The sequence below is a fragment of the Brassica napus genome, chromosome A1, assembly GCF_020379485.1.
Source record: "Brassica napus cultivar Da-Ae chromosome A1, Da-Ae, whole genome shotgun sequence".
Taxonomy (NCBI): domain Eukaryota; kingdom Viridiplantae; phylum Streptophyta; class Magnoliopsida; order Brassicales; family Brassicaceae; genus Brassica; species Brassica napus.
The window spans coordinates 18,791,239-18,818,722 of record NC_063434.1 but is presented as its reverse complement, the minus strand read 5'-3'; the positions used below and the strand labels follow the sequence as shown (position 1 = coordinate 18,818,722).

Below are 27,484 nucleotides of genomic sequence, written 5' to 3'. Positions count from 1 at the left end.
AAATTATTGAAAATTGGTTAATGAATAATGTTTTATGGCATCATTTAAATGATTACCTACTCACCTTAAATTCATTTTATTAATAATATTTTTAATATAATTTATCAAATGATATATATAACAAACATAATATTATTTACAATGATCATTTTTGAAAAACAACCAAAATTTTAGGTGTCATCTGAAAATAATATTTTGTTGAGAACTTTCAAACGTACATCAAACAATTTGTTATTGTTGGGAATAAACAATTTAAGAAGACATTACTCATGTTTCAGAGCAGAACGCCGACCTTCTGATTCTTGCATGGAAGAAATTTCGGCTCAAACTCGGCTTCATTTCTACATCTAGGTAAAATGGAAGAATTTTAGTGAAAGAAATTATTCTATATTTCAAAGTACGGAAGTTTCTAACTTGTTGATTGCCGCTTACGAACAACCCATATAAGGGGGATTCAAACCCTAGAACAAGGGATCGACCATTATACACACAAATACTAGAGGTAGGCTGCTAGAACTATGATTCTTACACCAACCGTTTGAGTTCCTACTCTAAAGATCAATAATACAATACTTTTTTGTTTACTCTCTTATACGTTGTCGTAGTATCATAAACCCATCTACACAAATTTACTCTAACAGTTTGGTGCTAGAAGGAAAAGAGGAGAGAGAGGATGGAGTAATCTAGACTATGTGACGATGATGCAAAGTGAACATAACTAGCAGCTTCCGACCACTCCATTCAAAATTGAGTTGCAAGCACATATCGAACCCTTGCAAAGCCAAGTGACAGAGTTACACAGAGCTCCGGAAAATAACACCTCTACAGGTAACCTTGAACTACTCTTGGAGTTTCAGGTCTCATCACCCTCTTTTATTAGGGTATGGCCACATCAGTGCTAACATGTTCCAGTTCTTAGTTATTTTGACTTTTGACTCTGTTATAGGTATGATGAAACATAAACTAGTTGGACATTTACAACGAACTTAATCATTTCCAAAGAAAATAAGAACAATCTTTGACCAACAAACAAAAGGTACTCCTACCTTTCACAATGTAAAACGTTTTAGAAGATGCTTCAAAATATGGTGTTTTACTATTTTAAAAATACTTTATTGTAAATTGGTTAATCAATAATGTTTTGTGGCATCATTTAAATGATTAGCTAACTCACTTTAAATTCATATTAATAATATTTTCTTTTAAAAACGTAATTTATCAAATGATATATATATATATATATAACATAATATTATTTACAATGATCATGTTTGAAAACAACCAAAATTTTAGGTGTTATGAAAATATATTTTTGTTGAGAACTTTCCGATTGAGAAACATACATCAAACAATTTGTTATCGTGGAGGATTGTTGGGAATAAAAAATTTAGGAAGACATTACTCCTGATTTCAAGGAGAACGCCAACTTTCTGGTTTTTGTTTAGGAGAAATTCCGGCTCAAACCTTGCTTCATATTTTATCTACGGGTAAAATAGAAGATTTCTACTAAAAACGATTCTTCCATATTTCAGAATATGGAAGACTACGAACAACCTATATAAAGGGGATTCAAACCCTAAAACAAGAGATTGACCATTATAGACACAAATACCAGAGTTAGACGGCTAGAACAATGGTTTTTACACCAACGGTTGTAATTCGTATTCTAAAGATCAATAATACAATACTTTCTTGTTTACTCTTTTGTACGTTTTTGTAGTACCATAAACGCACATACACAAATTTGTCCTAACAGTTTAGCTGTAGAAAGAGGGGGGAGGGGATAATCTAGACTATGTGACGATGATGCAAAGTGAGCATAATGAGCATCTTTCGGCCACTCTGGTCAAAATTGAGTTGGAAACACAGAACGAACCCTTGCAAAGCCAAGTCATAGTGTTACACAGATCTCGGGAAAATAACACCTCTACAGGTAACCCTAGACTACTCTTGGAGGTTCAAGTCTTGAAGAATACAATGAAAACTTTCACAGATCGAAGCTATAAAATTGGTTCTTCGAGAAGATAATTCAGCTCTCCGTACGACGAGCAACAAGAGACGCTGGTTCCGAATCCGCGTTCGACTCATGCAACCTCTGGAAACTCTAACTGAGGGAGGCATCGCCATCATTCGGACTCCACCACCGAATGGAGAACCAACTACTGGGACTGATACTACGAGAGGAACTCAAGAGAACCATTCAGATAATGTGTCTGACTCGTATATAGACGGTGAGATGCAGGAAGCAGTCGCCGTAAAGAAATCCGCGATGACAGCCTATCTATAGCAGGTCTTATCCAAGAAGTTCAAAGTCATTCAGTCAATGATTGAGAGTCAGTCAATGATTGATTGAGAGGCTCCCGGGTGTCGCTCCCCAAATCGAAAGAAGTGCTCATGATTCCTACGCTTACACCCCCCTTCGTGGATGATATTGCCTTGATAGAGATGCCAAATAAGTTCTCTTGCCCAACATGAGAATATACGACGACATCAGCGACCCATACAACCATGTAGTTATGTACAAGCAGCGGATGCTTACTATAACGATCTAGAAGGAACTCAGGGAAGTCGCAATGTGCAAAGATTTTGGCTCAACTCTGACCGGGCCTGCCTTGCAGTTGTACATCAACCTGCCAAACAGATCGATATGTTCCTTGGCGGCCATAACCGACTGGAGCAGTTCGCGAGTACCAGGAACCTAGAGAAAAAAGTTGATGACCTTTACGAATTTCTTCAGCATCGGGTTGATCCCCTGCGTAGCTATATAGCACACTTCAACCAGGAGAAGATATCCATCCCAGGATGCAATACCTCAACCGCTATCTCTGCCTTCAAGAGAGGCATGCTACGTGACGGAGACTTGTACAAGAAGTTAATCAAATACCAATGCAAGAATGTGCAGGGTGTATTGTCCCGGGTATGGGCACATATAAAACGGGAAGGGACTCAGCTATCAATCCAAGATTCCTAAAAACAGGAACAGAAGGGGGCAAAAAGCAACAAATACGACAAACCCAATCAGAAGCCTAGAAAGGAGGTAACACAATCAGCCTATAGAGAAAGCCAAAATAATGGTAGTGTTGACATGGCCAGACATCTCCAATCTCTCCATCTCGAAGCTAGAATTGGTCAATGTTATGAGGCAGATGGGACCGTAGGTCAAGTAGCCTCAGAAGATGAGAGCACCAGATACATTCTAGAACCACGGTCATAAGACCGAGTTAAGGTTCCATTAATCTCTGCATACGATGTTCTATTTGATTCTCAAGAGCTCCGATCTTCCGATCTGATTCTAATCCCAAACTGTGAGTCTGCTTCTCCAAAAAACGAATCTCTCTTTTGTATCACGGTCAGTCTTAGACGATTTATCGCAACCGATCCTCAAACCCTTAATTTCATCATGTAATTTCTTCACCTATGGATCCTTCTGAGCTTCTGGAACCATTGAAACCTCCATTGAAATTTCATCATGTAATTTCATCATGTAATTTCAAGTCTTTATCGAGTCTTCCTAGTCTTTTTCGAGTCATTACAGGTCTGGAGTTGTACATGAGGGAAGATAGGCCACTTGGAGCAAAAAGGACAGAAAAGAGTGCAATTTGGAGTTTTTCACGCAGAGCAGTCCGATTGGATGTTCTCGATTGAGCGGAGCAACCCGAGTGCATGTTCCTGCGGCAGAGATTTTTATGGAAACATCTAATATTTCGGGATTTACCCTAATCATCCCAATTTTGTCTCCTGCAGCCACCAGAGACCTGCAATATATCTTTTTTGGTTTTCTATTATTATTCTATGCTATTTTGGGAGAAGAAACCAGAATAGAGAGCTTTGTACCTTGGGGGTTTGCTAGTTTGTAAAGTGAGAAGGCCATCTCTCTCGATTTAGAGAAGAATCCCCTGAACCCTATCTTTACTTATTTTGCATTCATATCCATGTTTATTTCAGTCTCTATCTCTGTGTTTTCTTGTTCCATGGCTGAGTAGCCAGCTTGCTTAGTCTACGGTGTTAGGATACTGAGATTCATGAGCTGAATACAAATAAGGATTATTGTTTGATTGTCTCCATTCATTGTTACACTTAAAGCTTGCATCAAGTTAACCACTTAGTGGTTGATTCTAGGTTTAATATATTCATCAAAAGTGTTTTAGGTTGCTAGAAATAACATGAATGGGCAACTCGTCCCTAGCCAGCGAAAGTAGATGTTAGGGCGAGTTGTGAACTAATCGAATCTGAACTTAATGTTTGTCTTCATATTCTAATCCAAACGACTGTTTAGGCATTAGGATTGCTTGATAAATGGGGAGACACCATGATAGTGGGTCGAACTTTATATGTTTTTGAGTTCTAGACTTGTTTGGAATTTCTCCTTGAATAGTTGTTTTGCTCATGCTCGCTTGATATCCGATCCATCGCCCTAGGCATGCTTTCTTAATCATCTGTAAACCTTAATCCAATCTGTTACTTGCTTCTTACGATACCTTAAACTCAAAACCCCCATATTGTTTTAGCTTAATATTGAACTCATAAAGATAAAGTGTAAACTGGTCCTCTGGAATTGAATCTCAAATACTACATCTACACTGTTAGCTTGCAGTAGTAAAGACATAGTTTTAGTGTTTCACTACTAAAATTGAATTATATTCAACATAGATGAGTGAATTTAGATTGAATCATGATAGTCTTTGGTTTAGGGTTTGGTAACATATGTTATAATATTGTTTGTTTTTCAGGGTTATATTTTGGAATGTTAACTTTTTAAAAACTAAATAAATGTGACCTACATGTGTTTAGTTTTGTGTATATTAAACACTTTATAAGTTGATTTTAAGTTCAATAAATTTTTTTTTGCTATTTAGTTAGTTATTTGATTGGATTAAGGTTCAAAAGACTTCCCAGAGAAGTCTTCTAACATATAACGCACTAAAGACTTTCCAGACGACATCATACATGTTCCCGCCCAAACTTTTAGTAGAATTATAGGTGTCCTGCTTAAAGTGAAGTCTTCCAGAAGTCTTTCTGGGGAAATCTTCTCATGGATTAGATCTTATAAGTACTTTATTAATTTTATAAAATTATTTTGATAGGAAAAAAATTGAAATTGTGTAATAATAAACATTTCTAAATGATGTAAATTTAGATTTACAAAAATAGAATTATTTTCAACATAGATGAGTGAATGTGGATTGAGTCATGATAATCTTTAGTTGAGGGTTTGGTAACATATGTTATAATATATTTTTGTATTTTTAGGGTTAGATTTTGAAGTCCTAAGTGTTTTAAAAAAAAATTGACTTACATGTGTTTAGTGACTATTTAATAACTTGATTTTAAACACTTTCTAAATTTGTTTTAAGTTTAAAAAAAGTGTTTTTTACTTTGTTATTTGATTATAAGGTTTGGAAGACTTCCAAAATATTTTCCAAAAAGTCTTTAAACATATAAAACATTAGAAGAATTCTTGGCAAGACTTTATACATGTGAAGTCTTCCAAAGTTTTCCAGGAAGTCTTCCGAAGAATTCTAGTAATTTAGGGTTTAGAAGGCTTCTTAGAAAACTTCCTAAAATACTTCACAACAAGTTTTCTAATTTGAGCTTCTCATTAATATTATATTTTTTTACTATTAATTGTTAATTGAAAAACTAACTTAAGCAGATTTTTTGTGACAGTGAGAAAACTTCTATCTAACAGCAAAGAAAACTTCTCAGGAAGTATTTTATAAAAAAATAAATTTCTGATAAACTTCGGTCAATTGCAAAACTAACATGTTTATCCGAAAAGACTTCTCGAGAAGTTTTTTCATTTTTTTTGTTAACAAAGAAAAGTTAGGAAGTTTTCTATTAAAAATACACACAAAGTCAATTGCAAAACTAACTTATGCATTGACCAGAAAAAAAAAATTATTTCAGACATTAAACCCATGAGATTACTTGCTTAGCTTCTCCAAGCACGAAGAACTTCATCACAAAAGTGACTCACTCGTTAATGACCAAGAATCATGAGCTTCAATGTCTATATGAACTTTACAAAGTTTGAAATCAAAATCTTGATTTTTTTGGATGAATTTAGAGAGAAAGTGAAAGAGATATGGTTTGTGTGCATAAGAAATGAGATAGAAAGAGTAAAAATCAACTTTTTAGTACGTTAAGAGCTTCAAATTGATTGTTAATGGTGGTTGGTGTATTAATGGAAATGACAATATTGTAAGTACTTGATGAAGATGAGGATGATATAATAAAACACTCATTTACGAAAAAGAACAAAATAATAATGACATTTACGTGAATAACTCGAACTTTTAGATTTACAAAAATTGAATTATTTTCAAATGAATGAATACAGATTGAGTCATGATAGTCTTTGGTCGAGGGTTTGGTAACATATTTTTTGTATTTTTAGGATTAGATTTTGAAATCTTAACTTTAAAAAAATAAAAATATTTTACTTTTATGTGTTTAGTGACTATAAAAAGCATTTGGGTGTGTATGAACAAGAATATAAATTTTGAGAGTTTTATAGAACTTTTATATTATATCTTATGTGTTTTACTAATTCGGTCTTGAACCTCATTAACAATGTTTTAGATTTTTATAATATATGACGATAATTTGTTCAATTTATACTTCAATTTTTATTAGTGGGGTTTTTCTAAATATTCTAGGATGGGATGAGCCTCATCTTCATTTGCCAAACATCAGCAATTCAATTTCTAAATTAAATCAAACTAAGAATCGACAGTTTATATTAAGCCTGACATTTCGGGTATCGGTACGGTTTGGATCGGGTATTTCAGATATTTGATAGTTCAGGTATGAGCTAGAGGATCCATTTACTAAATTGCATATTTTCGGTTCGGGTTTGGTTTGGATAGTAAAACTAGAAACTGAAAAATACACGGAAAATTTTGGTTTTCATTTGGTTATGCTTCCGGTTCGGCTATTTCAGATAGTTCAGATATTTCGTGTAAAATATCAGATATTTTTGAACAGAATATTAAATAATTATGATGATTCAGATAAAAATCTCAAATATTTCGGATTACTTTAGATATTTTGGATAAACTAACCAGATACTTTCGGGTATTTTCAGGTAGTTCAGATACTTCATAATAAATTAGTTTTTTTTAAACATTTTTGGATACTCTTAATATATTTTTAAATTATAAATATATAACTAGTTGTGTCATATGTATGTATAATTAATATTTTTATATATTCGGGTATCCGTCCGGTTCTCGGTTCACTTGCGTTTGGTTCAATTATTGCAGATATAGAAATATAAGAACCGTTCAGATATTTAAGGATTTCAGTTCGGTTCTGATTTTGGATATTTCGGTTCGGTTCTGGTTCGGTTCTTTAGTTCCATGTTTTTTGCCGAGACCTAGTTTATACTCAAAGTCAACATTTACTATCACACTATCATTGTTTGGTTATGTGTAAGTTATATAGTACCCAATAATAGCTAATTCAGCTGTATATCTGCTACAAAAGTTTTACTATATGGCTGAGTACTGGTTAATTTGTTGCTAACTTTAACTGTATTGTAACTATCTCTTAAATTATTCATTATGAAATACTTCGCGGTACTATGTGTTTTAATTTGTCTTATTTTTAATACAAATCTATCACTTTATATCAATATGACATAGTTTTTATATAGTGATGGTCTCTTTCTCTTCCCACTTACCTTATATTATACAAGCAAGCTTCATAAATACGCATTGATAATATAAAAAAAATATTGGTCAAGTCTACCATATAGATGATAATTACATAAAGTACATAAACAGGTAGGGTTATTTATCATATGAAGCGATTAGTGATTAGTTAACATACCGAAAAGAAAAAGGAATAAAAGTCGCAAGGTTGTGGAAAGATAGGGGCCGCCACAGACTGGATTTGGAACAAGAGAATTGGATTTAAGTAAGTTTCTTAAGAGACATGTTGGAGAAATAATATAAATTTGAGATAGCATTTGTGTTTTGTCATTTTGTGAACCTATAAAATATAAAAATATACAGAATATAATAAAATAATTTTAATCTTTATTTGTTGATCAACTTGGGCCATGTTGTTGCACTTTACGTTAGGTAACAGATCAATTCCAACTCACCAATCATTATTATAAAATTAAAGTAAATGAATAAATAAATGGCCCATATGCTCAAAACATGATCTTCGACAAAAGATCCTCTTTTCCTTTGCGTAGTGTTTATGACGTGTAAACTGTAACTAGTTTTAGGCCTTGAGTGACAACTGCGGACCAGGCAAAACACACCAGCGGGATTAAATCATGTCACCACTCAGTTAATTGTTTTAGCTATTAGTTATTTCTTTAAAAATTATAATAAATAGCAAGTGGTGGCCTGATACACTGTAGCGGGAAAAGTTTTGTTCTTGAACGCACATAGAAATGAGAACTTACCAATAAGGTGTGGTTTGATACACTGTAGCAAACTAATATATCAAAAACTATTATTTATTGCTAGAGATTAATGAATAATGCAAAGAAAACAAGTGCAACCACTCAATTGATATTTTTGTTATTTCACCTTTTAGAGAACATGGAAATTTGATTCTTATGTAGTTTTATTTAATTATCCAAATTAAATCTACTAATATTTATCTAGTTAGTATAAATTTGAATGATTTAAAATAATAAGTATACAAAATAATAAATATATTTATATTTAACTAAATGTAAATATAATTTTGTATTTATAGTTTGTTGGTAATAAATAAATATATATGTGCATTTATAAAAAATACATATTTTATCAAATAAAAAAATTACATATGCAGATTTTACATAAAGTAATTAAATGTATAGGTATCCTTTATTTTATGCTAGAAGATGCAAAATAACAAGATCCCAAAAAGTTGCTAAATAACAACCGCCACAACTTTATAATAAATATTTTTAAAGCATCATATATACAATTTTGAAAGTCTTTAAATAAAATTTTCAGTTATAAAATTGTAATAATAAATAAAAATAATTATTTTATTTGTGTTAAAAAATATATTTTTTAAAAAATTATAAATATATAATTTATTTAATTTTGGTTAAAGATAATATACACAACTTTGGCAGTCTTTATATATTAAACAAAAAACGTAAATAAAATTTGTAGGGATTAAGATATATAACTTTATGATAAACAAAATATTTATTTAAATAATTTTTTTATCATTAAAATTTTAATTTTAATTTTTATAAAATATAAATAATATTATATGTATCACGCAATAGTTACTATATATGTTATTATCACATACTGTTTTGATCGTGTTTTAGATGAACTGCAGTTGTCCTGTAGTATGCATTTCTCTCGCATAAATTGCACTTAAACCATACCGAAATACCAACATAATTTTTCAGATACATATTTTGCTGAAATAATAGCAGAGACATGATGATTCAACACACAAGAGAAGACTGATTTTCATACCGATGAGGTAACAGATGAATGACAATGACACAATAATAGATAATATTGTGTCATATGTTATGGGAAAATCAATAAAATAGACTTATTTTCTGATTGTAATTTATTTGTACTTTAAAAATATATAAAATATATTTATAATATCAAGTTGAATATTAGTTTATATTTTTAGCACTATTGAGTTTATAAACACCATTCAAGCATTTGTCCCGCACTTTTTATTATTTTGGTCACCATTCACATAATTTTTAAACCGCTTCTTTTAGACGAACCGCACTTGTCCCGCAATATGCGTTTTTCTGACACTAACCGCACTTAAACCGCACCGCACTAACCAATCCGCTCGTCCCGCACTGCCCAACCCGCTGTTACCATTCGGAGCCTTAATGTCTTTGTCCGTCTATGCTCTTTTGTCTTATAACATCTATTAGATACTTTTTACAAGTGGCAAGAAAATTATTACTCTCAATTAGACGCTGAGATAAATATTTTTATCCCTTAAATACGACTAATTAGTATTGCTAGTCAAATAGAAATGGAGTTTAATGAAATTGAGATTTGATATCATAAAATATCTAAGTTAAATAATGACATTTTAATCAAATTTAATGAAGTATCAATTTATCAATATGGTTGAATCGAGAAAGTTTTTTTACAAATATGGAAATTCTTTTAATTTATGAAGATATTAATTTTATAAATAATTGCATTATGATCAAACTGGTTGGTAAGTGACCGGAACTTTTAAATCACAAAGCGCGAAAACAAACATATGGGGAAAATATAGAAAATGATAAAAAGTATTTGGGACGACCTTTTTAAATATTAAAGAAAGAAAAACAAAAGGGTCTTAAAGCCTTTTTGATTTACCTTTTAAGGACTAAATTCCGCAAAAATTCTCTCAGCCACCCTCTCCTTCCTTCCAACGATAAGACATAGAGGCGGAGGAACGATTTCAATTTTTGTTTTCCTGATTGTTGATTGGATTCTGATCCATATAGTCTCCTAAGGCTCGATTCCTTCCTTCTTTCTCCAACTGGTTAGTTTTTCTTTTCTAAAAAAGAAAATATTGCTCCGATGAATCTGTATCTGTTATTACTTTCGGGTTTTTTTTTTTGTGGGCATTTAATTGATTGGTTTGTTAACTGATGCGGGAAGAAGAAAAAGGTTATTGGATTAATGTTGATGGTGAAGAATCACTTTTCTTAAAACAAAGTGTGTAATATGATAACTTAGCTGTGTCGAGGCAGTTGAGCAGGTTTGGAAGTTTGAGTTGGAAAAGTTCTTCACCTACTGGCTAGGAGAAAAACGATTTTCTATAGTGCTTTATAAAGTTATAACAAAACTACTTTTTAAAATTTATGATACAACAATTTTAATTAACAAACTATATTCTGACCCGCCCTTAAAAGTGCGGGTATATTTGTTTTTGTTTAGAAATTTATTTTTCATATTTGTCTTTTTCATTGTAATCATATTTGTATTTTTTTAGATCATATTTGTGTATAAATTTTAATCAAAATTTATTTATAAAATAATAGCAATTTAAAAGTTGATTCGACATATGCTCAGATTTTTGTAATCATATATGCTTGTATGCATGTTTCTTTGTAACCATATTTGTCTATTCTAGATTTTGATCTTCACTTTTAAAGTGTAGATTTATTTGCTAAACAAATCAAATTTATTTGATATAAATTTGTGTTTTTGATTATTATTTACATTTAAATATTACAAAGAAAGCATTATAATTGTGTAGATTATAATATGTTTAACATTTTAATAGAAATAATTTTGATGATGAAATATGTAACCAAGTTTTAATAAAATCAGGATATATTTGCATTTTTAGCATTTTGAATTATTAATGTAATTTATAATATTTGTACTTGAAAAGCTATGTGGCATCTACCCGTAAGTCTAGGTCCCAGATCCGATTAAATACGACCTATATACTCAAAAATATTGATTTATTGTATTGATCTAAATTTTACTAAATTTAGTTTATAATATAATTTTAATATCTTTTCGCGATATTTTTATATTTGATCATAATCCACGATAAAAATGGTAAATTGAGTGATATGCACATAATTTATCTCAGATTTTGGATTAAATTATAAAACTTATTTTAAAAAAAACTCCATAAAATTCGGTTAAAACCAAAAAAAAATTATCGACCCGTGATCCGGTAATGGTTGACCCGAAAAAACCTAGATAAATCTAATGGTCACCTATATGAAAGTATTATAAAGTTGGTAATTTGAGTAATGTAGTGTGATTTAGGCGGAATTTGAATGCTACCAGCAAATTTGTAGATTTGAAATGTTGTTATACATAGGTAGACATGTTCTCTATTTATTAAATAAATAGTAACAATGTCAATGAGGTATAGACTATGGTCTGTATTTTTAGCTAACAGATAAATATTTATTTTAGTATTGGATTTAACTTAGACTCTAATAGACTTTTACTACATTTTGAAAGTAACCACTACATGTACAAATATTTATTTTTATATCAATTTAAAGAACTTGTAAAAACGGAATTACATATAAATAGAGGTTCCCTACATATTTGCATATTAATATAAATGATGTTTAACTTTTAATTAATTAAGATCTACTGATGCAGTTATAAGATTAACTAGATTTTGACCCGCACGCCCGTGCGGGTGTATATTTTTTAAAAATATGATACTATTTGATTTTTATGTCACTATTTAGGATTGGGCAAAAAATTCGAATTCGAAGAATCGAACCGATTCCAATCCAAATAAGTAGTACTAAATCCGAACCGGAATTGATTAAATATTTGAATTATTCAAAATTTTGGTATTTGAAGAACTCAAACCTAATCCGATCCGAACCGAAGTATTTTGGGTATCTAAAATAAATTTATATACTTATATATTAGTTATTTTTAGATTTAATATATATAAAAACATCCATAATATGTATGATACTTTTAAGTTCGCATAAATTCTTGAAACTATAAAAATAATCAAACGTAAATATCTTAAATAGTTAAAAAATACTCAAAACTCTAAAAATACTTAAATAATTATTAATTATCTATCCAAATATTTAAACCAAACCTATTTAAAGTGGTTATCCAAATCCGAACTAAATCCTCAAAGATCTGAACTGAACACGAAATCCCAAAAAGACCCGAAAACGAACATGAACGCCCACCCCTAATCACTATTATATATATCCTATATGTGTCATCATAGGTTACAAAATATGTGTTATCATATAATTAATCGTATTTTATATGTACCATCAAATAAGTTTTCTTATAATTAATAATATTTTATACGTACAATCATATAAATAATCACATATATTATATTTTAAAATTTAATGTGAAATATAAAAACCATAATTTAAGTTGGTGTTTGAAATTGGGTTTTGTATTGTATTTTTCTAATATATATTGAAAACATTTTTATAATAGTTATTGGAAAATATGTTAATAAAAATTAAATTTTGAATATATGTATATTTTTTGAATGAATTTTTGGTATAAATCAATTTTAAATTATTATTTTGATTTGAATATATATATCAAGTAATATAGTCTCATTACTTTTTAATATAATGTAATGGACTTCCAATTTTTTAGTAGCATAAGCCCATTATTTTTTTTCCTAACTTACTGCTATTTATGTTTCCAAACAATACTATTATTTTAACTACTATCTATATTGCCAAACAATCTCAATGTGTACTTCAACTTTAATAATATAGATATACCTTGATTTTTAGGAGTAGCCGTGTACATGTAGTGGTTACTTTTGAAAATTAAAACAACTTACACGCTATCATGCGGTGATTAATTAAAAGGGCAATACAGTTATCATATAAAAAAGTAAAGGTAGATGAAATAATTGTTGGATTGAACATATATCAATGGGTCACACTGCTGTTTTAATATAATAGATTGCATGCTAAAGAAATGAAGCTGGTGTACAACAAAATTTATAAAATATCAATCCACTAATAAAAAAAATTTAAAAAAATCTTAAAATAACATTTATAAGAAAGTAAAAGTAAAAAGTGTATAATAACATTTAATCCACTAATCTGATAATTTAGTTACTGTGGACCTGGTTGGCACGAGTGGAGGATTGGCGTTGTTTATAATAATGAATATCAGGTTGATATTTTGTATACTAGCAATCAACTTTTTTATGGTAACTATTGACAGAATGTATAGCCGTTAAGAAGAAATTGAGGTCAACAGGAATGCAAGGAGATACAATTTGTGACCGATGCGGAGCTCCCGAGGAGTCAATTAATCATGTATCCAAGTCTGGGCACTTTCACGGATCCCAACGAATCCGGAAATATTTCCTACTCAATCATTATTTACCAATATGGATCATCTATTTTGGAGAGTCTCCCCCGAAATGGAGGATCATCATTTTGCATGGATTCTCTGGTATATATGGAAGTGTAGAAACAACAAAGTTTTTAGCAATTTGAATATGGACCCGAGAGATACTCTCAAATTGGCAGAAACGGAATCGTTACTTTGGGCGGAAGCGCAAAATTCTCAGAATCAGGGAATAGACCACACTCGGTTACCTGTACCAGCGGCAATCCCAACCATACCAGGTAGATGGTGTTTTACGGATGGATCCTGGAAAAATCATGATATATATTCAGGACAAGGATGGTATAGTACTCTGGAAAGTTATGATGGACTAATGGGAGCAAGGAATACAAGAGCGAGTCAGTCGCCACTACACTCAGAGATAGAGGCTCTCATATGGGCAATGGAATGCATGAGGAACCTTAGACAGTTCCAGGTTACTTTTGCAACAGATTGTGCTCAATTGGTGAATATGGTTTCGGAACCAGAGGAGTGGCCAGCCTTTGCAAGCTATCTGGACGACATTACATTTTTGAAGAGAAGTTTCAACAGCTTAGAGATCATTCATATACCACGAACACAGAACTCAAAGGCGGACAGTCTCGCACACAGTGGAAGGAAACAACTGTCGTTTGTCGTTCATATGGATGCAGAGCTACAAGTGTGTTTTGAAGAATCTATATGAGTGTTTATGTTGCTGACAAAAAAGAAAAAAAAAAGTAAAAGTACCCTCTTTACTTTTAAAAGGGAAGAAGTCCCTTTTAAAAGAGAAGAAAGGGAAAGAGTCCTAAAAAATCTACTTATACAGGATTGTTGGATCTATTTACTAGAAGTTTAAAATTTATTATTTAATATCTACCTTAATCAGTTTCTCTATAATTATATGATTCAAATCTCAAATACGGGACCCGCACGATTCTTCGGAACCGTTTTTAGTAGAAAATTTATCAAACTTATTACGTAAATACTTACCCAGGAAAAGAAATTATTAGACTTATTACGTAAATACTTACCCAACTATTATTAAAACTAAATATGATATTGCTTTGTTGAGTTTACATGTAGTAGAACATTGACCCTTTAAAATGATATATATTTCGTTATGTTAAACCGCACCAGATGTGTTGACCTTATAATATAATTATGGGATCCCTATAATTATATATGGGTTATAATTTTTTGTTTTCTTGGCATATATGTGTTTCACTTATTGGTGAACGTCAACCAATATTTTCTTCATGTTTTTGAAAATCCCCCACCATAATGTATGCATGGATTCTTTTTACAGATTATCTAATAGTCAGTCTTTTTCATTTTAAAGCTTTTGTTCGACATTTTATATAAGAAAAAATGCTGACCTTAAATTACAGTGTACTTTTTATCTCATTTTTACATATAAAATGTATATTATTGTTTAAAATTTTTGAAATCAAAAGATTCAGTTGGAAAACACTAACCTTATAAATATTTCATAAATATTCCAAAATATAAATAAATATATTCATAAACAATCTATTAATGTCTTAAAATCTACAACTTAACAAATTGATAACAAATATTTCGACCCGCGCTTTTGGATAAGAATATATTCCTCAACAAAATATTGTCAAATATAATGTATTGTAAATTACTTTTAATTCAAATTTTGATATCGATAACTGAAATATATATATATATATATATATATATATATATATATATATATATAATCAGAATTAAAAAATTAATATAATTAAATAATTTGACACAGTAATTTTTAAAATATAAAATTGAACTTCAGTAAATACAAACCAGATAAGAAAAATTAACAGATTTTACAATACATCAATTTTACAAAACATAACATTAAAAAGTAAATATGTAAATGATTGATAACTAATTGGAATATATAAAATAAACTTTTCAGTTTGGATACTAATCATAAGATAGATGCTTAGATACAAAAGATTAGATAGGTAAAATATAACATTTATTTATATAGTAAAATAAGTGATATTTGATATTTTCACGAATACAAATTTTATGGTTTATTACATCTTTTTGTCCTCTACAGTTATTACATCAAATATATAAAAGAATTATTAAGAAAAAATACATCTTAATTAATAGGTTTCCCTTAAATCTGAATTTTATGAAAACATATCAGTTGGTAGAACTTCTGATAGAATGTTATATGAAGAATACAAATTAGCCCATATTATATACGACAACTAAATTTGTTGGTTCAACGACGGATCCAGATCGGATATAAGAATATTTTTATATTCAAAAATTAAATATATCTAATAATGGTAAGAATATAATTTTTATTTAAAAATCTAGGTATCCATTTGATTCTCCGTTCGATTTCAATATTCCGGTTTCAAAGATATATGTTATGCTCGGTTATCTATGAAATTCCGTTTATTTTTTGGTTTTTTAGTTTAGTACAATTCGATTCGCAGTTCAATCATAAATGTGTTCAAACCTATATATTATTTTATATAAAAATTCATTTTTAAAGGAAAAGATATTTGATTTCAAAACAAAAACCCGCGCTTCCAAGCGCGGGTCAAAATCTAGTATACATTTTATTTCACGGTTAATTATGTACTTGTCTATATGACTATCAATGTTCTTGAAACTTTGTATAGAATTAAGGCCCAAAACGTACAAATCAAGGCATATATGAAGCGTAGGTGTTAACAAGTTATATATTTATTTATTTTATATTTATACTATATTTTAAACAAAATTATGTGTGCTAGTTAAAAATTACTTTGATGAAATATAAAGATAAGATATATTTAAAAAGGAATTAAACAACTTATGAAATAAAACTAAAAACAAAATTAAGAAATTAAACAAACCTATGAAAATAACACCAAAAACAAAATTGAAAATTGAAAAATTGATGATGAAGACAATATAACTAAATTAGTCATAATTTATATGTTACTTAATTTAACCAGTTTTACCAATTTAAATAAATTTAAATCAAGTCAAATAAATCTAAACAAAATTGAATCGGATAAATCGGATTTTAAAGATCATTTCAATTATGAGGGATTATTCGCTTAGGCGATGTGTCTCGTAGATCAATTTTTTGAACATTGATATATATACACGATTCGTTGCACAAAAACAAAGATATCTATACGATTATTTGGTTTAATTGAATGATTTCAATAGAACAAGTAGACATACTTAGTTAATATCTGATATAGGCCCGAATCAAAATTTCAGTGAACTCAATTTAAACTATTAAAATAGAGCCTTATCCCCCTAATAATTATTTCTGAAATGAGTTGCATATGTGTCATCACCATATTCAGTCTTACTAAAATATGATAACATGACTTTTGGAAAATGATGTAGATGCCATTAACCTAATTATTATGACGTGTACAATTTTCTTTATAAAAATTTATATTTTTTGGTAAGATTTTTTAAATATTGTAATGACTATTAACTCATATATAACCTTTAATTTAATTATTTTACATATATTTATTTTAGCAAAATTATTTAAACATACTAATAATTAATGATATCATCATTAAATTAATATACATATATATGTCACATTATAAAAATAAACTAAATATAGTTACAAATATATATTTTACATCAACTTATATATCAGATTTTGTATATATATTATCAAAAATAGTTGTAAGTATTCATCAACAAATACAAAGCTAAATCAACACTAATCAAATAATTTCACAATGTAAACTGAATTTTTCTTTTGAAATAGAAAAAAATATTATACATAAAACTATTATTTATGTGCATGTGCATGGCCATAAAAATTTCTAGTTATATATAGATATATTCACTAAAAATATTAACAATCAATTTAAATTAGACTTTAAATGTAAAATAAATATGCAAAAAAGGTTGGACCCGTGGTTATGGACTTTGGACACATGCCTAGAAATGGCACGCGTCTGATGTGCGATATTTCCAGATAGAATTATATCTTCTTCGTTTGTGTACGAGTGGGTGTAATTTCACTATTGAGTCGCGATAATTTGGACAAATGTGTTTTGCATGTATGATGTAGGTTCCGAATGGTAACAGCGGATTGAAAGGTGCGGGACAAGCGGTTTGACTGCGGTGCGGTTCTGACAATTATAAAAACGTATAGATATATGGTATATGTAAATATTTTTGTTACTGTTAACTACGGTACGGTGCAGGACGGATATTCGAAACCGTATTCGAAGCCGTAATAGTAGAACTCCGACATGGCGGTTTTGCCAACTTGCAACTCATAAGAGAATATATGTTTACTAACTTTTTTAAGAAATTACTTTTCAATTAATCATTCCCTCTATATATTCACGTGTTTGTTTCGCAAATATTATTTAAATAATGATTGATAGCAAGGACAAAAGAAGAAAATTGAAAACGCATTGAAGCATATAAATATATAAGATGCGCATCTGCAGTGCGCTGCTGCTACCTTTCTTCTTCCGGTCAATAAAACAAAACCCTTTCACTCTCACCAAGAGCCACAACAATGTCAATGTCTATCCTTCTCCCCACCAATTTACAACAATGCCCTTCTCCTTCCTTCTCGCCCTCAACCCCACTACTCTCCCCGTCTCCTTCCACCGCTTTCTCCCTCGTCGGAACTAGCCGGAGATGCCTCCGACTGGTCACCTGTTGCGTCTCTTCCGTTCAAAGCTCCGTCGCGAACGGTTCCGCTCCCGCCGCCGTTATCGTGGAGAGAGACCAGATTCGTCTTGGTCTTCCTAGTAAAGGACGCATGGCCGCCGACTCCGTCGATCTTCTCAAGGTGACAAGTTTATTGCACTGTTAATGCGATGACGTTGAAAAATGATTTACAAGTGTTTAGCTTCAAAGCCTCACTAATTGTACTTTATTTATTTATTTATTGATTCGTCATGAGTCTCAGAGACTAGCCTTCTGTTTCTGTCTTTTTTTTTTTTTTTTGGTAAAATGTTAATATAAAATGAAAGACCAGCCCTCTAGCTCGAACCCGGGTGTATAGTCTCTTATGTTTCTTTAGCTTTTGAAACTTCTATGTTATGTTTAAAAAACTGTTTATTAAAGTGACGATCAAATCTTTTTTTTTTTTTGAGCAAACCGATGATCAAATCTTGATCATCTCTTTCTATACAAGATATATATATATATATATATATATTTTTTTTTTTCGGGCTTTTCGAACCCCTTTTTTTTTTTTGAACTTCGTAGAAGTGTTAGTGATTTGTAATCTCTTAACTCGTTCTGAGTTCTGACTCTTGATGTTTGTTCTGTGAAGGACTGTCAACTTTTCGTCAAACAAGTCAATCCTAGGCAATACGTTGCACAAATTCCCCAGGTATTACATTCCAAGAGAACTAACTACTCAAAACGACAGCGTCTGTGTGTCTTATCTAAATTATACTGGTGATGTTTTCATGTCCTCCAGTTACCAAACACTGAAGTCTGGTTTCAACGGCCAAAAGACATTGTCAGGAAGTTACTGTCTGGAGATCTGGATCTAGGTATCGTTGGTCTTGACACACTTTGTGAATATGGTCAGGTACGTCACCACCATTATAAGTTTTCTCTTGAACAGCTTTGATATCATAACTTAAATGTTTGAGATTTCTTTCTTTTTTTTTTGTAAGGAAAATGAAGATCTTATCATTGTCCATGAAGCTCTCAACTTTGGAGACTGTCATCTATCCATTGCGGTATGCTCTAATCTATTGTGATTAAGAGTCCTCGAATCATTACGTTGGATGCCTATCTTAATGCAATCTCAAATGATCTCAGATACCCAACTATGGCATTTTTGAGAACATAAATTCTCTCAAGGAGCTAGCAGATATGCCACAGTGGAGTGAGGAGAGACCATTACGCGTTGCTACTGGCTTCACTTATGTATGATGAGTTAACACATTCTCCTTTTGGTGCGCTGTTGTAATTAAATTAAATTCCTCTCTGGATGCATTGAGCTTTGACATAATATTTTGGAAAATGTTTCAACTGCTATTTGTAGCTCGGCCCCAAATTTATGGAAGAAAACGGCATAAATCATGTGACCTTTTCAACTGCAGACGGAGCTTTGGAGGCAGCTCCGGCGGTGAGTGAGATTTTACACTATTTAACATCTATGCGAGGTTGCTATCTTTGACCTTTGTTGTTTGCTTAGAGGTTTATTTTTCTATTCTGAACTTTGAAATTGCCTATAGTGGAAAGATTGTTGTAGCCGCGCAATTAGCTTGAGACGAAGGATTCTTTTGTGTTGTTGACACATATTTTTCTTGTTAACTAGATGGGAATAGCTGATGCCATTTTGGACCTTGTGAGTAGTGGGACAACACTCAAAGAGAACAACTTAAAAGAGATTGAAGGAGGGGTTGTGCTGGAAAGCCAGGTGACTGTTAAGAGTCTGCATAGAATCATTTTGTGGGCCATTATTCCTCAACGTTTACTTTATAAATTTCAGGCGGCACTTGTGGCAAGCAGAAGAGCATTGACCGATAGAAAAGGAGCATTAAAAACAGTTCACGAGATCCTCGAAAGATTGGAGGCGCATCTGAAGGCAGATGGCCAATTCACCGTACGCGCTTTGTCCTTTTTCCTGCTTTCACTTTCTTTTCTCTAAATACTTTCATTTTTTTTCAGGTTGTTGCAAACATGAGAGGAAATAGTGCTCAAGAAGTGGCTGAGCGTGTGTTTGAGTCAACCATCATTGTCAGGATTGCAGGTTAATGTTTTCAAATGTTTGAATTTCTTAACCCTTAGCTTTTTGTATTTCTCATTGACTGTTTATAATGAGAGCAGGGACCAACAATAAGCCCAGTTTACTGTACACAAAATGGGAAAGTATCGATTGATTACTATGCCATCGTGATTTGTGTGCCAAAAAAGGCTCTTTACGAGTCTGTGAAGCAACTAAGAGCGGTTAGTAATCCGTGTAGTTTCTTGCTTACTAATCTCACCTTCCAAATATCTGTGTATACTTTTCGCCCTCTTGGTTCTCTAGTCATTGACCATCAATGTTATTGCAGGTTGGAGGCAGCGGGGTATTAGTTTCACCTCTTACCTACATTTTTGATGAGGATACTCCAAGATGGGGTCAACTCATGAGAAACCTCAATCTTTAAATGTTTTGGTAAAGGGTAGATGCTTACTCTGAACAAGCTATAAGAAGAACCATTGGTGTAAGTCAGTGGGTTGTTACCTGTGTCAAGTTTATAGTTCTGTTTTGTTTTTTTTTTTTCTCTCGTTGCTGTTGTAGTTTCTACCTCGCTTTTCTGTATGGATCATGTGCGTTGTTGTTAATAATCTGTTGGAACAATAATAAAAAATAAAGATGCGACATGTTTGAAGCTTTTGTAATCATTTTGGTATCAAGGAACACATTTTTTTTTTTTTTTTGGTAAACATCAAGGAACACATTTGTTAACAGTTTATCACTGGCCTTGTCACCTGACGTGTAATTCCAAAAACAGGCTCCTTCTGCGCACACAGGCTCGTTGTTAAGAGTTTTTTTTTTTTTTTTTTTTTGTAATTCGTTGTTAAGAGTTCTTCAGTCTGACTTCAAAATTTCCTAGTTTGCTTAATAATCTGATAATGTAGTTATTGTGTGACGACACGTTTCTGTGTCTACACTTGTTTAATTCAAAATTTTAAATTAAAATATTATGCATTTTTATATAGTATGTGATTTAATTTAAACAATATTAAATAAATATATATTTGAATCTGAAACCGGTCGGAACCAAACCAGATCAAAACAGAAAGTTTATCAGGTTTTATATGGATACACTTTTTATATATTTGTTTACTAGGTGTTTATCTGTTCATGCGTGCATAATCATTTTATAATTATTTATTAATACAAGCATTATAATTTAAAGACATCATGATAAATTGTTGCTCAATCCGTCTACCACCAGGCCACATCTCGTGTTTATGCTATTTTCAATCTTTTTTTCTGTTTGTTCACAAACTTTCCTTCTTTAAGTAATGGAATTCAACTGGGTGGCAAAAAATATGAATAAAACATATCTTTGTTGACTTTTAATGAAATGAGGATAAAAATTTCTAAAACAAATTCTCAGGATATATATACATCAATACTGAGCATTGTGATACACATGAACTATATTTTTTCTTAAACATGTTTTCATTTATTTATTTTTTTCAAATTTGTTATTATAAATATTTATAATTAAATCTATAATAGATATAATAATAAATATTCATTTAGGGCACTAATGAATTTAGCCGCTTCAACTTTCAATGTGAGAGGTGAGAAACTAAATCACTTTGAAAATAATACACATATATTAATTTTAAAAGATTAGAGTAAGTTATCTTTCACGCGTTCAAAATATTTAATAATAAATTAAACAATTTTTATAGGGGTTTTTTGCAAATATGACTGAAAACTTGAAGTCAAACACAAAACTAAACCATATTTTTTTGGAACTTTGACTTCCTTCTTTCACCCTCAAAGTTCAGATTATTCACGAAAATGCCATCATTTTTTTTTTTTTTTCAAAATTGCATATTTTACTCTATCACCCTCATCTTCCTCAAGTATTCACAATATTGTCGTTGCCATCAATACACCAGCCACCATGAACAACCAATTTGAAACTTTTAATGCACCTGAAAATCTATTTACACTATTTCTTTCTCAATTCTTTCTTTTTTTTTCACTTTGCACCTAAAAATCGATTTACACTTTTTTTTTTCTTTTTTTTTGAAAATGCATATTTTACTCTATCACCCTCATCTTCCTCAAGTATTCACAATATTGTCGTTGCCATCAATACACCAACCACCATGAACAACCAATTTGAAGCTCTTAATGCACCTAAAAATCAATTTACACTAAAAACAACATTTGTTTCACTTTCTCTCCATATTCATCCAAAAATCCCAAGATTTTGATTCTAAATTTTTTATTGTTCATAGAGCCATTGAAGCTTATGATTCTTGGTGAGTCACTTTTGTTTGAGATTATAGATGTTTGGAGAAGACTTATGTGTTAAACAAGTTATCTCACTCGTTGAAATTATGAAACCAGTTTTTTCCCCCAGATTTGTTCGTCCAGACGACTTTCCTGTAAGTCGTCTGGCTGTAAACGACTTACATGGAAGTCTTCTGGTCAATACAGAGGTTAATTTTGAAATTAATTTTGAAATATGTTTTTATAAATGACTTACATGGAAGTCGTCCATCTTTATTTGTTAGAAAAAAATTCGTAAGTCGTCTAGGGTAAACGGGTTAGTTTTGCATTTGACCAGATTGTGTTAGAAATTTGACTTTCCTTGGACGACTTACACGTAAGCCGTATAGTAGAAAATTAAAAAATCAATATTATGTTATACCTAGACGACTTACATGAAAGTCGTCTCAGGTTAGTTTTGCAATTGAAAAATAAAACAAAAAAAATTATATTTTTCTAGACGACTAACAAGGAAGTCGTCTATCCGACGACTTACATTGAAGTCGTCCATGATTTTATTTCGAGATTCTGGTCAAACGTTGCTTATCTTGGACGACCATGTAAGTCGTCGGACAGACGACTTCCGTGTAAGTCATCTTGGAATTTTCTTTATATTTTAATTTTTTCAATTGCAAAACTAACCTGAGACGACTAGGTATAAAAAAAAATTGATTTTTTTAAATTTTCTATTGGATGACTTACGTGTAAGTCGTCCAGGAAAAGTCAAATTTCTGACACAATCCGGCCAAATGCAAAACTAACCCGTTTTCCCTAGACGACTTACAATTGACGGAGCGGAAGTACTGACTAGTAACTGATAACGCGAAGGTAACATTGAATTCTGAGAATGCCCGTTATCTAAGCCTTCTTAATGCCGTTGAATTTTTATAGAATGCCCGGAAGTAAGGATTGGAGAGTTTGTTAACACCAAAGCTCTAAGTATATATATTAATCAATAACTCAAAAGTTGTGTCTCTCACAAAGCCAAGAGATCACAGTATATAGGGACATAAGTCCTAAGATAAAAGAATAAAGGAAAACCTAAACATAAGCTTAAAAGGAAAACATAGATAACTTAGAAAAGGAAATAAGAACACCAAAGCCCGAGAGGATACGATGTACGCTACATCAGGTCTCCCCCCCCCCCCCCCCAAGGGCGATTCGTCCATGAATCCTGCAAGTGTAATGTCATCGGGTTCGTATTTGAACAAGTGACGGACATTGAAGACGTCAGCTGTATGCACGTGAGGAGGTAAAGCCAAACGGTATGCGTTGGCATTCATCTTCTCCACGATCTCCACTGGCCCTATTTTGCGAGCTTTCAGCTTGTTATACTGACCCACCGGAAAACGTTCCTTCGTTACAACAGCCCACACAAACTCCCCGACTTGAAAATGAACTTCGCGCCTATGCTTGTCTGCTGCGCGTTTGTATTTAATTGACGTGTCTTGCAAGTTGTCTTGCGCCTGTGTATGTATGCTAGTCAACTCGTCAACAAGCTCCACCGCCCGACCATGGAATTCTCCCGGCTGTGGAAGTGTCGTTAAATACAATGGTCCACGAGGTAAAACTCCATAAATGACTTTGAAGGGACTGAAACCGAGACTGCGATTGTTGGCATGATTGTGTGCGAACTCGGCTTGGCAAAGAAGTGCATCCCACGAACGGAGATTGTCGCCAACCAAGCAATGCAACATATGTCCTAAGCTTCGATTCGTGACCTCCGTTTGGCCATCTGTTTGTGGATGATACGCAGACTCATGTTCAAACTGGTTTTGAATAACTTCCACAGAGAACGCCAGAAGTGACTAATGAATTTGGAATCACGATCAGAGACGATCGACACAGGGAGACCATGCAACCTATATATCTCACGAAAGAATAGTTGGGCAAACTCATGATTAATTACATGTAAGTCGTCTCGAGTTTTTTTAAACAAAAAACAATGGACGACTTCCATGTAAGTCGTCTATATTAATAATCAATTGCAAAACTAACCTAAATGGACGACTTCCTAGAAGTCTGCCAGACGACCTCCGTGGAAGTCGTCTGCGTTAATGTTTAATAAACTTTCATTTTCTCTAAAACTATAAAGAATTTTTAACATTTTCTTGTTAATTCACACTACAAGAAAACACAAGTTTTACGAGGGCAGTTTTCCTCGTTACTTCGTCGTAAAAGCAGTGTTACGACGAATTAGCGAGGAAACGCGTTTCGTCGTTATACGTTTGTCGTAACGCATATATCCTCGCTAATTCGTCGTAAGTTAGCGAGGAAATAATTTCGTCGTAAAAGCGAAGGAGGATATTTCGTCGGAAAGACCACGTAAAGATTCCACGTAAGGACGTCGCTAAGTTTCCTCGTAAATACCACGAAAAGCTTTCCTCGTAAAACCCACGTAAATAAATACTCGTAAAATTAACGTAAATACCTTGAGAGCTTTCCACGTAAAGAAAACGTAAAAACCTTGATAGATTTCCACGTTATTTCCATGTAAATGTTTCCTCGTAAAAACCACGTTAAGCTTCCACGTAAAGAAGCCGCAAAATTAGCTACGAATTTACTTCGTTTCATTATTTTATAGAAATATAAAAAATTATAATTATAAATATAATTTAAATATATTTAAATTATTAATAAAATTAAAATTCTAAAAAAATCAAAACCAAAATATTTTATATATAAATAAGTTTTGAATTCATAATACAAGAACCGAAATTAAAAAGAACTAAGGGTGGTCGTTAATTAATCGCCTCGTAGAATTCATCACTCCTCGCCTGAACATCCGCCTCGGCATGTGAGTCGTCGGTCGGTGACTGGCCTGGGATAGGATTTTGTTGTCGCATGGTCCTCAACAAAGTCGCCCATTCCGGATTTGTGGCCGCTACAACGTCCAAGAAGCCCTCGAGTCCACCCATACGAGATCGCAGCTGAGTAGACTCTATACGCAGCTGAGTAGACTCTCTACGCAGCTCTTCGGACTCCCTACGCAGCTGAGAGACTTCATCATCCCGTCGCTGAACATAAGACGATGTCGCTCTCGGAACATCGTTGACGGAACCAATCCCCAACGTCCGTCCCTTTTTTTTAGGGACAACCTTAAAAACAAAAAATAAATTTTGTTAGTAAAAATTTAAAGTTAAATTAAATGAATATTTAAAAAAATTAAAATTTTAGAAAATTTACCTCCTCGTAAAGCTTATCCACTTCAGGTGTGGATAAGGTGACGGGTAATCCATCGGTGGACTGTTGGGTCAGCTGGGTCTGGCGTTCTTCAACCCGAGCAGCCAAATCGTTGTAGATTTGCTCGGACTTGCCATCTATAAATCGGCCCGCCTTGTTCTTGTGGGTCCTCTCGTAAAGTTGCATAAGAGACGGGAATTCTCCCGTCTCTTTGGCCTAAAAAAACATTTAAGAAAGTTGTTAATTAGAATATATATAAAAATATACTAAAAATTTAATATAATTAAATTTTTAATTACCATTTCCAAACGGACACCGGCGTGGGGTTTTTGGCCCGTAGTGTGAAGCATCGGCCCGTTCCCGTGCTCATCGACTGTGTTACGGGAGTTAGAGCAAGACTGGGCGATTCTAATGGAATCAGGAAGACGCCAATATCGGATGAGGCCATCCCAGACATCCGTGGTGAGCTCAGCGGGTTTGCCACGCTCATACCCCTTCACGATCCAGTCACCCTTCCAGTTGGAGACCGTGTCCAACAAGCGAACTTTCGCCTTCGCTTCAAACTTCTTTCTCACCCTCTCAGTGATCCCCAAGGCCCAATTATATTTTTGCTGTTGGAAAAAATAATTTATAATTAGTTTTTCAGAAAAAAATATATATATAAATAATAAAAAAATTTAAAGATATATATTTAATTAATAGAACTTACAGCGTAAATTTTGAACCACGTCTTTCTGACGTAGTGGGGCGTCATTTTCCAGTTCGGATGTGCCATGGAGAAGTAACCTTTTATCGTGTCGGTTACGTCCGATGCAAGACATCCGTCAATCCCCCACCTGAAAAATACAAATTTAAAATATAAATTATTTTTTAAAGTTATAAAAGAATTTAAAAAGAATAAAAAAATAATGAAACATACCATAAAGTTCCGTCCGGTCGGTCGGGGTCGATGACTGGTAAACCTTCTCTGCCTGGCAGACGGAGAATGTCCTCTACGGTGTACTGCGAGTAAGGAGCACTCGGAGGCACCATCAAATCGGGATGAATCTCGCCCGCGGGCATCGGAGGTGCCGGCATCGTAGGAGGCACAGGAGGAGGAGGCATCTGGGGAGGCACGTGAAGAACCGATGGTGCACTAGAAGAAGGAGATCCAATGACTCTCTGAGTGTACTGAGTCTCGGGGACAGTCTCCTGACCCGAAGAACCGGGAGCTGAAGAAGACGACGGGTCTAAACGACTACCCGGCTCACCGAACATCTCTCTGTAATGGGCAGTAAGTCTACCTTTTCGAACCTGAGAAAAAAATTTAATTTTTTAAATTTTCGTGAACATATACTTCCCAACATTATCCACCTAATCAACACTAAATAACATAAGATCCGTAAACCTATCTAAATTCCCTATACTAACCACCTAATCTATCCTAAACTAATCAAACTAGAGAGGAATTAGAGAGACTTACCATTGCTACGAATTAGGGAGGAAGTGGAGAGGAAGTGGAGAGGAA

The 27,484-nt window shown here is 32.5% G+C and overlaps 1 protein-coding gene across 1 annotated transcript; it reads left to right on the top strand.

Annotated features, from left to right (window-relative positions):
* The first annotated feature begins 18,217 nt into the window (after positions 1–18,217).
* LOC106360679 (ATP phosphoribosyltransferase 1, chloroplastic) lies at positions 18,218–21,166 on the top strand. The gene is given in 12 exon segments (XM_048765720.1): positions 18,218–18,612; positions 19,102–19,161; positions 19,252–19,365; positions 19,454–19,519; positions 19,602–19,709; positions 19,828–19,911; positions 20,104–20,205; positions 20,278–20,391; positions 20,457–20,507; positions 20,509–20,538; positions 20,616–20,735; positions 20,843–21,166. Coding segments are annotated over 12 exon segments (1,224 nt in total). The 5' UTR covers positions 18,218–18,333; the 3' UTR covers positions 20,939–21,166.
* Positions 21,167–27,484: the final 6,318 nt, after the last annotated feature.